General features: G+C 36.5%; 2 protein-coding genes across 4 annotated transcripts in view; both read left to right on the top strand.

Moving 5' to 3' along the window:
• The window catches only part of WDR49 (WD repeat domain 49), a 127,101-nt gene extending 117,520 nt beyond the window's left edge, over positions 1-9,581 (top strand). The window contains exon 18 of the mRNA XM_077879533.1: positions 9,330-9,581. Coding sequence (XP_077735659.1) covers positions 9,330-9,454 — 125 coding nt within the window. The 3' untranslated portion in view covers positions 9,455-9,581. The remainder of the gene's footprint in view (positions 1-9,329) is intronic.
• Positions 9,582-15,428: 5,847 nt separating this feature from the next.
• The window catches only part of SERPINI2 (serpin family I member 2), a 33,223-nt gene continuing 32,794 nt past the window's right edge, over positions 15,429-15,857 (top strand). For 2 of the 3 annotated variants that reach the window (XM_077880214.1, XM_077880211.1), the window contains exon 1: positions 15,429-15,581. The gene's annotated coding sequence lies outside the window, so the exon portion shown is untranslated. Of the gene's footprint in view, positions 15,582-15,761; positions 15,841-15,857 lie in introns of all 3 variants that reach the window. The other variant, XM_077880212.1, reaches the window with a different exon arrangement.

The raw sequence follows: 15,857 nt of genomic DNA, 5'->3' as shown, positions 1-15,857 counted from the left end.
TAAAAAAATGAGTATATCTGTATAAACTAAACTCCAAATAAATTAAAATAAAATTGAATCTTTAAAAAAAAGGTTCAACAGGTCCTGAACCACAATCATTTAAGAGAGACATGAAGACAGTTACAGCATTTTGACCAGTCCTCACCACCTTGCCAACATGCCATTGCTTTGCTAACTGATGTTACTCAGTGATGGCTAAATTGAATGACAACTTGGCACTACTGATCTAGAGTTTAGACTCAGGAATTCAAAGCTTGGTGTCAAGATATGGGCAGTTGGTAATAGCAAGGGCACCACCTGTGATCATGTTAAAAATGTAGCATCATCAAGGCTCCAACTCAGATCTATTGAATCAGAATCTACATTTTAACAAGATTTCTGGGTGATTCTTATGGACATCAAATTTTGAGAAGCTCTTCTCTAGAAGACTTAGAATAGGACTGAGGGTGTGAATTAAAAGGTTTTCAGGATACTGAAACTGAACACTTATTATTATTGAGACTGCCATCAAGTCCTTTCTCACCACGGAGCCTGTGAGGTTTTTGCCGCTATTCTTTGCCTGATACAGTTGGTTGCTAATCAAGGGACAAGAGAAGCATCAGATGACAAAAGATTAACTTTGCTTTATTAAGTTCATAGGATCATTTTATTTCTGTGAAGATGTTTTAATAGCTTCATGACCACTACGTCTTTCATTTTCATTACTTTTAAAACACCTTTTGGGTATCATTATAAAAAACCTTGTTGGGAAGCCAGCTACAGAATGAACTGATGAATATATAAATGTCGTATTTTCCCAGATAGGAAATAGTAAGTGTAAGTGGTTACTGATAACACTAGATGTTGATTTTTAAGGGCTGTGATAAGTGGATGGATATATGGATGTCTGACATAGAGAGCTACCTTTCTTCCACCATTACAGAGCCTTCACGTCTCTGGAATGCAAGAAATCCAAAGTTTGAGAAGTGAGCCTATCCTTTCTCATTCCTGGAGGTGTCTTCATTCATTTGTTCATTTATTCAACAAGCATGTTTTTGAACACTTCCCATAAACCAGACACAATGCTGGGTGCTATGGGCTTATGAGTTATAATGGCAGACAAGGTCTTTGCTTTTGTTGAATTTATCACCTAGGGGAGAGACAAATAATAAATAAGCAAGTATAGGAAGATAAGTTTGGATGGTGATATTAATAAGAAGTATGAAGAAAGTAAAGCATGATAATGTGATAAGACATGACTAGGGGAGCAGCCGTGAAGGTCCCTCTGATTTTGGGGCTGAATCCTGAAAGATAAGAAAGCAGTCCCATGAAGTATTAGGGACAGACTATTCCAAGGATAGGGAAGTGTAAAGGTACTGAGTTGCGAACAAGGTTGATGTGTTCCAAGAGGAGAAAGAAAGTCACTGTTGCTGGGGTAGTGTGAGATAGATCAAAACTGGTACAAGACGAGGTTGGAGGGGGATAGGGATCAAGTCATGTGGGGCCATGTAGCCTGGACAGAGAATTTGGGTTTTAAGTGATGGGAAGCCTTTATTTATTTTTATTTATTTTTTAATTTTTTGGTAAATGGGAAGCCTTTAGAGGCCATATACATTAGCCGTTACTAGCCCTTCTAAGTCAGCTCCTCTTCAAGATTATAAATTGTTGGCTAAGAAAGCAAGAAGTTTGAGATTTGACATACCACATAACACCTATATGGGAATTGAGAGTGCTTTAAGATAAGCTATATATTTGAATAAACATAGATTTTCTTTACAAGGAGTATCCAGCAGCCTCTAGTCACAAACCACCAGAACCTTGACAAACCAGTCTGTCTGTCTGGTTAAGAACCACTTTGCTTTTCACAATTGTCCTGAGGTCAACAATGTACTTTACGGCAAGTGTACCAGTCAGGGTTCAGGGGAACAGCACCAGCAGGCCCATATATTGAAATTCAAGACAAGGAATTTGCTAATGGGATTGTGGGGGCTGGTTGAGCAAGTCCAAAATGAGTTGGGCTGAGTCAGGAAGGGAAGATCATGGCAGACTGGGCATAGGCTAAGCTATCGTCCACAGGTAGGGAGGAGAGGACAGGATCAAACTCCATGGGTACAGGCAGAAACTATTGTCCAATGGTGGATTTTTATTTCCTCTCTTCAGGAAGCCTCAGCCCTACTTTTTTTTTTTAATTTATTTTTTTATTGGTGTTCAATTTACTAACATACAGAATAACACCCAGTGCCCGTCACCCATTCACTCCCACCCCCCGCCCTCCTCTCCTTCTACCACCCCTAGTTCGTTTCCCAGAGTTAGCAGTCTTTACGTTCTGTCTCCCTTTCTGATATTTCCCACACATTTCTTCTCCCTTCCCTTATATTCCCTTTCACTATTATTTATATTCCCCAAATGAATGAGAACATATAATGTTTGTCCTTCTCGGACTGACTTACTTCACTCAGCATAATACCCTCCAGTTCCATCCACGTTGAAGCAAATGGTGGGTATTTGTCATTTCTAATAGCTGAGTAATATTCTATTGTATACATAAACCACATCTTCTTTATCCATTCATCTTTCGTTGGACACCCAGGCTCCTTCCACAGTTTGGCTATCGTGGCCATTGCTGCTATAAACATCGGGGTGCAGGTGTCCCGGCGTTTCATTGCATTTGTATCTTTGGGGTAAATCCCCAACAGTGCAATTGCTGGGTCGTAGGGCAGGTATATTTTTAACTGTTTGAGGAACCTCCACACAGTTTTCCAGAGTGGCTGCACCAGTTCACATTCCCACCAACAGTGTAAGAGGGTTCCCTTTTCTCCGCATCCTCTCCAACATTTGTTGTTTCCTGCCTTGTTAATTTTCCCCATTCTCACTGGTGTGAGGTGGTATCTCATTGTAGTTTTGATTTGTATTTCCCTGATGGCAAGTGATGCAGAACATTTTCTCATATGCATGTTGGCCATGTCTATGTCTTCCTCTGTGAGATTTCTGTTCATGTCTTTTGCCCATTTCATGATTGGATTGTTTGTTTCTTTGGTGTTGAGTTTAATAAGTTCTTTATAGATCTTGGAAACTAGCCCTTTATCTGATATGTCATTTGCAAATATCTTCTCCCATTCTGTAGGTTGTCTTTGAGTCTTGTTGACTGTATCCTTTGCTGTGCAAAAGCTTCTTATCTTGATGAAGTCCCAATAGTTCATTTTTGCTTTTGTTTCTTTTGCCTTCGTGGATGTATCTTGCAAGAAGTTACTATGGCCGAGTTCAAAAAGGGTGTTGCCTGTGTTCTTCTCTAGGATTTTGATGGAATCTTGTCTCACATTTAGATCTTTCATCCATTTTGAGTTTATCTTTGTGTATGGTGCAAGAGAGTGGTCTAGTTTCATTCTTCTGCATGTGGATGTCCAATTTTCCCAGCACCATTTATTGAAGAGACTGTCTTTCTTCCAATGGATAGTCTTTCCTCCTTTATCGAATATTAGTTGACCATAAAGTTCAGGGTCCACTTCTGGATTCTCTATTCTGTTCCACTGATCTAAGAAAATTATTCACCATGACCAAGTAGGATTTATCCCTGGGACACAAGGCTGGTTCAACACCCGTAAAACAATCAAGGTGATTCATCATATCAGCAAGAGAAAAACCAAGAACCATATGATCTTCTCATTGGATGCAGAGAAAGCATTTGACAAAATACAGCATCCATTCCTGATCAAAACTCTTCAGAGTGTAGGGATAGAGGGAACATTCCTCGACATCTTAAAAGCCATCTATGAAAAGCCCACAGCAAATATCATTCTCAATGGGGAAGCACTGGGAGCCTTTCCCCTAAGATCAGGAACAAGACAGGGATGTCCACTCTCACCACTGCTGTTCAACATAGTACTGGAAGTCCTAGCCTCAGCAATCAGACAACAAAAAGACATTAAAGGCATTCAAATTGGCAAAGAAGAAGTCAAACTCTCCCTCTTTGCCGATGACATGATACTCTACATAGAAAACCCAAAAGTCTCCACCCCAAGATTGCTAGAACTCATACAGCAATTCGGTAGCGTGGCAGGATACAAAATCAATGCCCAGAAGTCAGTGGCATTTCTATACACTAACAATGAGACTGAAGAAAGAGAAATTAAGGAGTCAATCCCATTTACAATTGCACCCAAAAGCATAAGATACCTAGGAATAAACCTAACCAAAGATGTAAAGGATCTATACCCTCAAAACTATAGAACACTTCTGAAAGAAATTGAGGAAGACACAAAGAGATGGAAAAATATTCCATGCCCATGGATTGGCAGAATTAATATTGTGAAAATGTCAATGTTACCCAGGGCAATATACACGTTTAATGCAATCCCTATCAAAATACCATGGACTTTCTTCAGAGAGTTAGAACAAATTATTTTAAGATTTGTGTGGAATCAGAAAAGACCCCGAATAGCCAGGGGAATTTTAAAAAAGAAAACCATATCTGGGGGCATCACAATGCCAGATTTCAGGTTGTACTACAAAGCTGTGGTCATCAAGACAGTGTGGTACTGGCACAAAAACAACCCTACTTTTGAGGTCTGCCAACTGATTAAATCTGGCTCACCCAGATTATCCAGGATAATCTCTTTTACTTAAAGCCCATTGATTAGGGACTTTAATTGCATCTGCAAAATCGCTTCTGAGCAACACCTCGATTAATGTTTGATTGTCTGCAAAATCGCTTCTGAGCAACACCTCGATTAATGTTTGATTGAATAACTGGGAACTTAGCCTTGCCAGTTAAGACTTCAAGAAAGCGAGTTATCACAGCAAAGTTAAAGACATTCCTTTAGAATCTTAAACAAGTTCAATAAACGGTTAACGGTCTCTTGGATGTATCGCACAATCTATTGCAGACTCACTCACATTATCATATGACAACATTATGCCATTGACCTAGCAGATGTTGTTACTCTGAATAGTAAGATGAATTGGCTACTATTATCCCTTTAGAAGGTGTTAGGTGAATGACATCATTTTTGCGACGTAAAAGAATTTGCCAATGAAGCCAAAAAGGTTGCTTAATGGGCCTCATCTACAAAGATCCCTGTGAATATTAGTAGCTGCTGGGAGTTTTAATGTTCCAGGTGGGCCAGACTGCAAGCAGGGATCATTTCTGGGGAAGCATTTGAGGTGCCTTTCCAAAAAGAGATCTCAGAAGAAAAGGACCCAACTCTGCAAAATTCCAATAGTTAGCTGAAACTTATTTTCTCATCCTGAATAAATAGCTACTTTTATAAATAATTATGTAGTTGTAATTTCACATTTTTTTCTTAAAGAGAGCTTTCCAAATTGTAGGCTTGGGGCCCAGGAAAAAGTGATCCACCTCTGCATATCAATCTATTAACATCTGTCTTTTAACTCAAAAATTTTTTTGGGTAACACTGTCTCCCTTTAGATCTGCAAGGGCCTACCCATTAGTTGTTGGTTTAACTGTCCTGAAACCCAGTCAATTATGGTGAAATTTCCTCATCTAGTTGAGAGACATATCTCAGTAAAACAGCGAGAGTTTATTTCAAAAGGAGCTCTTCTTTGCTGTCACAGTGAATCTCAGGAGAGCTCTGAGGCATTCAGAACGCCTTGTGATTCTCAAATGCTAATCTGCAGTCCTGTGGGGCATAAGTGACTACTAATGTACAGAAACCCATAGAGTTGTACTGCTGGTATTAGGCAAATGGAAAGTATTTTCATTTGTAGCTTTGCTTAACAGGTAGTTCGAGGTTGATTCATTTTTGTCCTATTGCTAGAAAACAAAAATACACACTCATCAAGTACCAGAACATATAAAAAATTATCCAGTGAGAAGTCTCCCTCCCTTCCATGACATGGGTTTGTCCAGTTCCCAGTATCACCTATTTCTGGCATCCTCTGCTATGAGTTTCTCTGAATCCTCTGAGAGTTTCTGTATGCATTGATGATTTTAGATTTTTTGACCTCTGCTCTCTTTGGGTTTTGATGTGCCTGCTATACTTTTCCAGTCCTTCTATTTCAAATTTTTTGGAATCACTTCATTTTAGATGCGTGTTGGGTTTTGCTTTTTGGATCCAACTAAGAAAAATCATTTTTATCATGAAATTGAGCACATTTATTAATATATTAGACATTTTGGTTTTATATTTCTCACACCCTTATGACATTTCTTGTTTATTTGTTTTTTAAAGTTTTCACTGGATCTGTAATTTTTTCATTGGTTTTATTTTAAGAGGGTGCTATATATTTGTTCTAATGGCACCTTTGTACTCATTGGTTTATGTAATTCTTCTAGCCCTTCAGTTTTCTAGGACAGTAACTATTACATCCATGCTGACTGATGGTAAAATGAGCATGTTTTTTCATTCCTCTCCTTCTCTTCTCTTACCTAATTTTATTCAATAATTTGATCTTCCTTTGGGATTATTTTATTTCGTTAAATTTACTTATACGACTATTCCTTGACTTGTTGGCTTAAGCCCCTTGCATCTTAGCTGATTTATCATGAATGAAGCTTCTTCCTTCTTATCCCTCCAGTTTTTTGTTAATTGCATCATTTCTACATTGTCAGGCATGTGGCTTCTACCTTCTGTTTTATTATCTCAGACTTCAAATTATTTTAATCTCATGTCTACATTTAAAAAATATTCAGGGCTCACCACTAAATCTTTTTCTGCATTTTCCTTGGTCACTTATCAGTTTGCTTTGTAGTAATATTCTGGAAAAGCTGTCTTAGAAATACTAGTCCCTGAATTCCCTGCAGGTTGAAACTGTAACTTTTAGATTTGTGGCACAGCTTGGGTGTGTTTCACACCCACACCTCCCGTGTTCTTTCCTCGATTTTCTTGCTGATGTTGCTCTACTGTCTTTGGTACTCATCATTACCCTGAGGAGAGCTAATGTAAGGTATCCATTTCTCTCCTTTTACGTGACTCAACTATTTTGTCTAGCTGCCAAATGATTCCCTTTGAAGTCTAATAATTTTACTCCGATATGCTTTGTTGGACTATTCTGACTCTGTCATTCCTGGTACCATGGTCTGTCTTTCCCATTTATGTCAGATGGTCTCTCATTGAAGGAAAACTTCATCCATGATGCCTTCCAGTATTTGTTCTGCTTTGGTGTTCTTTCTTGGGGACTCATCACAGTGTTGTGTTCATTGGATCTATTTCTTTTTCAGTATCACTTTCCTCTCTCAGGTCTTCTCTTAATTTTCATCTTGTTATATTTATTTCTTTTATTTGTAAGCTCCACTCCCCATTGTGTTACCAGTCTCTTCTCACTGGAGAGATTTTTCCTGAGTTGTTCCAGGTCACCTTCCTAACTTCCTGGTTTGCCATTTCCTGACATCTTTCACTTCTGCTCTGTGATCTCCCTTTACAGAGGGAAACACTCTTTCAAGTTTCAAAATGTAATTTGTGACAAAGTGTTTAGTAACAGTATATATCTGGCCAATGGCAGCATTTTTCCAGTGGGTCTGTGTATTGATTACTCCTGCTATTTTTAAAATTTGTTTTGTTTCTAATTTTGCTTATAGTCCCCTATGTCCATGCTATACCAGTTGTTTTTTTTTTTTAATTTCCCTTCTTAATTATTTAATCTTAATGAGTTGGATTTTTTAGACTTGAAATTTGTAGTGGGTTCCTAGGGGAGAGCTTGTCATATGGGGTTGGAATGGCCTTAAGTTTTTACAACCTTCAGGGGCAGATTGTTTTTAGCAAAACATAGCTCATGTGTATGATTCTTTATGTAGCCCTGCCTCATCTGTTTCTCTGAAGACAATGAGGTGCTGTGGAGGGCTTTGGCTTCTAGCCTTGTTCACCTCTGTTAACATCTATGGATATGAATGAAGGATAAAGCATTTATACTGCAGGGTGAGCCCTTCACCTTTAGTGAGTGTCTTTTTGCTAGAACTTTCTGAGATGCTGTTGATACTGGTCTTCTTACACTTTCCATACTCCTCACTTTAATTCACGTGACTTTTGTCCAGTCTCAGCTCTTAGACCTCCCTTCTTCATAGTTTGCAGGCTGCAGGTTACCTCTGTCTTTGGGTTTTACTCATGTGGAGACTGTCTGCCATATTATTTTTTCTCATTTTTCTGGTTGTTCTCATATAATATCCAAGAGAAAAAGGGGAAAGATATTGACTCATACGATCACGTTTGTATGGTAAGTGGAGAGAGTTCTTTTTTTTTTCAGTCCAAATATATAAAGATGGCACTACACTGTGAAGTTGTTCAGTGTTTATATAGTTTATTTCATATTCCTTGGGCTTTGCATTTAAAGTGTTCTTTTGTCCTGTTCCAACCTTATTCTCTATATATTTTGAACTTTGGTCACATTGTACTGAATTATTCAGAATTACCTGAATAGTAGCTCTTGTTTCTCCGTACATTTTTTTTTCACTTTTTTCCCTCTAGTTGTTATTTCCTTTCCCCTTGCCAACTCTTCCCCACCTCCATGGTCCTTATTATTAGTTAAAATCCTACCTGGACTTCAATATCTACCTCAAATAGTATCCCCTTCTTAAAGCTTTTCCTCTGATTTCTGCATATTACTATAACCTCTTTATATGTTTAAACAAAATTTATGTTGCTCATATTTTCTTAGAACTGTATCTTATTGTACTTGATATTTTGGTTATTTGGGCACTGTTCCTACTTTCTACCAATTGGAAGAAAGCCTGTGGCTTAGTCATATTTGTGCCCCATTTATGTCTGAGCATAGAACATTGTGCATAATATACATTCAGTAAACATTTGTTGAAATGATAAAATTAAGCAAAAGGCCAAAATTATTTTCTTGAATGCATGGCACAATTTCCTCCTACTTCTCACTGATGCATAATATAGCCACTCATGGGGATAATTTGGCTCTTTTTTTCTGAAACCACAGATCCCTGCAGATCAAAGTATCTTACAAGGACGTGATTGCAGATGCACTTGTTTAGTCATGCAGACAGTCAAACTGTGTTTTGATTATTTTAATTGTCTTATTTCAATACAGAATAATTTGTTCTTGGCTTTTTATGAGTCTTTGATAGCTGTTAAGTAGATTAAAAAGCAAAAATGGAAAACACAAGCTTCTTTAGTCTTCTACTGTGAAATGGTGGATCTCTATCATGGTATAAATACATTAATAGAACAAACTCTGTTAAAATTTAACATTTTAATTTAAATTGAAGTAGAAGGAATAACAGGAGCCTAAGATAAAATTCCCCCGAATACGCTCTTGGTTTTAGAAACACACAAATTTTCAGATGAATTGAAACGAGAATTTTCTCCCCACTATTTCACTTAATTGGGTCTCTTACCAAGTATAATTTCCGTGTCATTTTCTTCATCATTTTGTAGCTTTGAAAGCTGTATTTGATGAGAAAAACCTGTTCCCCAAAGAAATTCTGGATCGTGAACGAAGAGCCAAGCAATTATGTCAAGAAACAAGTAGCGAAGTGAAGATAAAAAGAAATAAGAAGTAATTATAATTGAAAGAGAAATAAATATTTCATTGTCACATGAAGTATGAAGATAAAATGCAGATAAGGAATCAAGAATTCTGTGCCTTTCTTTTATTTTACATTTAAACTTCAGGAAGTTTTGTTTTCAGATGGTGTCTTAGTGCTGTTTTTATCTATCACCTTTCACTTTCTGTATATTCTTAATAAAAGATAAATTGGACTAAAGAAGGGACAATAACAACTGGTATCATTTATTCCCAAGTGGTTTATATAAAAATGTACATTTTCAGAACAATGTGTTCTGACCAGGTGCACTTCTGGTTGCTTCTACAGACAAATGTTTTTGATAAATTTTTATTGTAAAACCTACCTTGATATTAAATATGAAAAGCACCAATACAGTGACTATCTACAAACTTAACTAAGTAAGCCATTTCCACTTATTTACACACTTTCTAGTTTCTTTTATTTAACTTTTAAAAACGATTTTATTTGTTTGCTCGAGAGAAAGAGAGAGAGAGAGAGAGCACAAGCAGCTGGGGGTAGGGGGAAGGTATGGAAAGGCAGAGGGAGAAGCGGACTCCTCCTTGATGAGCACAGAGCCTGATGCAGGGCTTAATCCCTGGGCCCTGAGATCATGACCTGAGCCAAAGGCGGATACTTTAACCTACTGGGTCACTCAGGTGGCTCTCTAGTCTCTTTTAAATGATTCTGATAGTGCAGTTAGACCTTGTCAGTCAGTAGCAGCTTTTCTTATTCATGTCCACAGCTTTACATACATTCTTCCATGTATGTATTGAGGAATTATTGCATATGTTGTACTCTTATATTTTATTTTATCATATTCTTGAGTGACATACCACATACAAAGAGGTAATAGCCTTAGAAATAAAAAATCAAAGAGACTGGGGCTGTATTTAGGACCCACTCTACATAGATGCTCAGGTAGGAAATATTTGGTTCTGAAACACAATACCTCACTTTTTTGATCCACTTTTTATTTTATTAAAGATTTTATTTATTTATTCATGACAGAGAGAGAGAGAGAGGCAGAGACACAAGCAGAGGGAGAAGCAGGCTCCATGCAGGGAGCCTGACATGGGACTCAATCCCGGGTCTCCAGGATCACACCCTGGGCTGAAGGTAGTGCTAAACCGCTGCGCCACCGGGGCTGCCCCTTTGATCCATTTTATTTATTTATTTATTTGTTCATGAGAGACAGAGAGGCAGAGACACAGGCAGAGGGAGAAGCAGGCTTCCTAAGGGGAGCCTAATATGGGACTCAATCCTAGGACCCTGGGATCACGACCTGAGCCAAAGGCAGACGCTCAATCATGGAGCCACCCAGGTGCCCCGATCCATTTTTTCTTCATAAATATCCTCATATACCAGGTAACCAACATTCTTATGCTGCTTTATTTAGTATGTTCTGTAGGAGCAATTAATAAATTCATTCATACAACTTTAATTATTTACTGCACATTTGCATTTTAAAGAGTTCTTGCAAAAATATTGGTATTTTAAGAAGAATTTTGCAACAACACATGCAAGTAAGGGAAATAATATATAGGAACCTACTCTGTTCAGCAACTGCAAAACTTCATTGTGTTTACGCCTCACAATAATCATATATCTATTACAGGATTAAAATCTGAGTTTTGCATCCTTTTGAAGAATGCCCAATTATCTATGGCAGAGTTGAGATTGCAGACCAGGCTTGTTTTACTCCAAAGACCATGGTTCTACGCTTCAACTTTCTCTTCACTTCTTATTAGTATAAAGTCAATGGAATGAACTCTAACAGTAGAATTTCCAGCATCAGCGAAGAAAATGTTTTAGTTGGTAGAGAGAGTGGCTGAGGAAAGGTTTTCAGAAGACACTGTTTATTCCACCTACATTTAAGTACATCCTGGTCAGGCATTGTGACTTCTATATACACTGCTTTTCTATCCCCATTGAATGACAATCACATATGGGAAAGATATAAAAGAAATATATAGTTTAATGCATCAATCAACAAATGTTGGAGAATGCTATTAGAGTGATAAAGGTTCTGAAAACCATGTTTCAGAGGAAGAGGTAAAGAAATGGGGAAGTCTAGCTTAAGAAAGAGAATTTGTGGGACATATAACCTATTCTCATATACTTCAAAGCTTCCCTGAAGATAAAAGAGTAGAAGTAGAACCAATGGACACAATTTTAAGAAGGTAGATTTTACAACTACTTCCTAAAACCTACTAAAACAAGAAGATTTCTTATTTTCCCTCTCCTTCCCATCTTGTTGCAGAGGAGTTGGCAGTAGGCCTGCTGCATGGCTGTGAAAGGAAGAAAGAGGAACTGAGAGAAGACCCCTCAGAGATATGCTCTGTGCATCCATGAGTATGGCGACTGGGCAGTGGGAGGGGGATTTACATGGTAGAAAGGCAGAGAGGGTAAGTGGGGGAGATGGCCACCATAGTTGGAGGTTGGTTACACTGAGCAAACCAATACTGAGGAAGTATATGAATAAATCAGTGAATATATTGAGGATGAGAGGCAAGTATCTCAGTTTTATAGAAGATATTTATAAAATTTCAAAGGAGGAAAACTAGAAAGAACTGTGAGGTCTTAGATTGGGTTTAGAGATACCAGTATGAATTCATGGTTTTAAATAGAGACAGAGAAAAGGAGGGAGGGTGGAAGAAAAAGAAAGATAAAAAGGAGGGAATAAGGGAGGAAGGAAGAAATGTTTGAGTGATTAAAAAATATATATTTGTAGCTTGCTCACGAATGATTCAGAAAATACTAATCATAATGTGTATCTAACACATGTATATAATGTATTTGAGTTTATATATTTTTTATATCTATATGAGAGAATGAGATAGGGAAAGATCAGATATTAGAGTGAACGCACATATTACGAAGAATGTTAACAACTGGGGAAACACAGTTCTTTGTATTTAACAGTAACTTTTCTGTGAATTTGAAAGTATTTCAAAGTAAATTATTTTTTAAAAAAGAAAAAGGTTGCCTTGGGACAAAAGATTTCTTGAGATGTTCTAGCAGAAGCTGAGTAACTCTCTCCCAGGGATATTGCAGAGAATTCTTGCACTGGCTGGGAGGTTTGATTAGATAATCCATCATTTCAAACTTAAAGCATATGATTTATGAATCATAGATGGATGACAGTACAGTGGAATGAAATTTGAGCCACATTTCCAGAAATGTAGAGGAATATTAAGATGTCCAAGAGATGTAATATGGGTACCATATACTTTTCAAAGGCTCTACTCTCCATTCATACACCCACCCGTCCATCTATTTATCCATTCATCCATCCATCCATCCATCCATCCATCCATCCATCCATCCACCCAACCAATTATTTAAGACATATGTAAGGGAGTGTTACAGACCCCAGGTATACACATATAGATGTATAATAGAATGCACTTCTCCTGCCATCAGCTTTCTGGAATGAAGGCACATAAAATGCAGTGATTTACTAAGCAAAGTTGAATGAGCGCACTAGTTTTTCTGGTATAAATTAGAAATTCTTTTGCTAGATGTATTTCTCTTCTTTTACCCTTGGAAATGACTTTGTTTGAAATGACTAGTCTGAAATAGTCTCATTCCTATAGACAGGCTTCTCTCTATAGTGTGCAAGGCACTGTGCTTGTGTGTAACCCTAATCCCATCTTTAATTAACTTCAGGCCCTCTTCCGGGAAAGGAATTAAGAAGAGCTGTCTCACAAGTATATTTAATGAGAATAGAGCTTTTAAAGGTATGAAAGTCTCTTTTAATGTTACTATTTCTAATGGTTTGGAACCAAAATGCACACAAAAGGAAAAATAAAAAGACATTTAGTTATTATGTCTTACTCTGCTGTCTTATAGCATCTAATTGTGCTAGGCAGGTAGCAGGGTCTCGCCTATCAAATGTTAATAGAACTGAAGACTTTATAAGCTATTTCTGAAATTAACACTTAGGTTCAATTATTTAAGATCCATTTTTCTACTGTCACATTAAAATAGAATGTGCCAGAAATTTCAATAGACTACTTTGTTTGTAGTATGTAGATTCACACTAAATATAATTTAATATGTTATCTTTTCAGAGCATTTTTTATCACACAAAATACATGGAGCTAACTGACAGAGGAAAATAATGCCTGAAACTAATCCATGCTCAAATAGAAGAATTACCTTTTAAGCTTTTAAGTCCTTCATTAATGAGAAGAGTTGCTTTTATGTTTTTAAAATTTGGAATTAAACACATTTTTACTTTAAAAAACCTACAAAATCCTAAGAAAGATAATGATATTGAACCCATAACCTCTTGCTATTATTTTTATACATATTCTAGGTTTATTTTTTACAGTGGGGAAGTGATAATGTACAAATTCATACCAAGACAGTTTGGCTCTCACTAATGAATTTTTAATTTTTTTTGCTGACGCTCTAGGGATAAAATAGAGTTGTAGAAGGAACAGATTTGTGAAAATATTTAAAAAGTCTGCAGTAGTATTTTATGGACAATTGTGGTATCTTTATTATCTATTAAAAGAGCTTAAACCAGGGAGAAGAAATTCATAGCTATTCTTTTTTACTCCCCAAGAGACAGAAAAATGTACATTCTGCTTGAACTGCTCTAACATAAGGTCCTTACAGAACAACTTCATTAAATGATTTTACTAAGACAGAGTGTCTGTCTCTGTCATTGGAAGGAAAAGTAATGGCCTGTTCCTGGATAAATCACATTATGATCTGAGTAATATGGAGAAATAATAATTTGGTAGCCAAAGGTACTTGTGATGGATGTTTGCTGGTGTCACCACAGGGATAGAAAAGCATTGATTGAATGATAGTCTTGGACATTCAGACTTATTATTTATGAATTGCATAGTAGAGTAAGAAGAAAGATCATGCTTTTGTGCTGCATGACTGTTTTGGAAAATGATCTCTAATAGTGTTAAGTTAAAAGCTGGAAATGAGTTTGCATATGTAATATTATAACCCAAGATTTAGAAAACATTTAGAGATGCCTAGATGGGCAATTAAGGATTTTAGTGAATTGGGAGATTATGGCCTATGGCAATCATCAGGGCTGTCAGCGAGCTCCAGCCCCATTAGGACACCGAAAGAGGTTAACAGCATTCTTGAAAGTTTTCCTGATGAATTCCTTCTAAAGTCATCTACATTCATTTTATTTCTTTTTCATAAATTTATCAGAAATAACATTACATTTAGTTATCAATAGTGAATATTTAATAGTAACTGGAACAAATTTTCCATTTCTCTTCTCAGAGATGACTGATGAATAATACAATGTATTTAATATCTGATTGCCATTGAGGTGATTGATTTGAACTAGAAGAATGAGATCAAAACCCATTAAATTATGTGTCCATTTTTTATTAATGAACTGTCAGTAGAGAAAATCATGTAAAAGTCTAAAAACATATAAAAGTAACACTGATGTTTATTATCAAATTAGCTATGTTTAATAGTGTTATCTTCATATAATTTGGTAAATCAATAATCTTAATCTGGTCTTTTTGTTCAACATAGGGAGTTTATTTCTTCAACATCCACTCTTTTTGCTAAGAATTAAAATGTAACCACAGGAAATTCCTGTGACTATTGTATAATTTGATGAATTGTTGAGAACTCTGCAAATGCGGCAGCAATTTGTCTGTGCATTCTGGACTTGATTTAGCTTTATCCTTTTTCTCATAGGCATTCTAAAATATTTATGATGGCATACACTGGTAATCTGATGTGTGAGTCCTGTGAGAAACAAAAAGAACTAATTACTAGCAAATTTACAAGCCCTGGTACATTCTTCCAAATTCTGTTTCTACTTACTATATAAAAGAAGTAGAATAATGGATGAAATTTTAGAAGTTTAATGATTTTTAAAAATTCTATTGTCATTTTATTTCTCAATTCTTGCCAGTTGTATCATTGATCATTAACCTGGTCATGTTAGTTCTTTTATACAAATGTAGTGAACACCTGCTTTGGGTTTAGAGGAATTAATCATACAATGTTCAAGATAAATAAAGCTGGCCTTGACTGATTGGGTATTTTATGTACTAGTGTTTCTCAGCAGGCACATTATAGTTATATAACATTACAGTGAATAATCAGAAGCCAATTTTGGGTAAGTACCTCAAAATTAAATAGCTTTTGAGTAAAGTACATATGCAATAATATTGATCATGAGTGTTTAATAGAGTAGGGGAATGGTATTTCAATTCACTTTGATACAGATATTATTTAAATTTATCAAATTAACACATTACTTTTATTCTCCTCAACTGGCATAATTATAAATTTGAAGGTCGGATTCTTATAAGAATGTTGTTTAGTTCACCAGTACTTCATGCTTCCTGATGAGATAAGATCCAAAACCCAATGATGTAAGTGAATTTTTAAA

This window comes from Canis aureus, chromosome 31, assembly GCF_053574225.1.
Source record: "Canis aureus isolate CA01 chromosome 31, VMU_Caureus_v.1.0, whole genome shotgun sequence".
In the NCBI taxonomy this organism is placed as follows: Eukaryota; Metazoa; Chordata; class Mammalia; order Carnivora; family Canidae; genus Canis; species Canis aureus.
The sequence above is the reverse complement of the archived record's forward strand: the minus strand, read 5'-3'. Positions and strand labels throughout refer to the sequence as shown.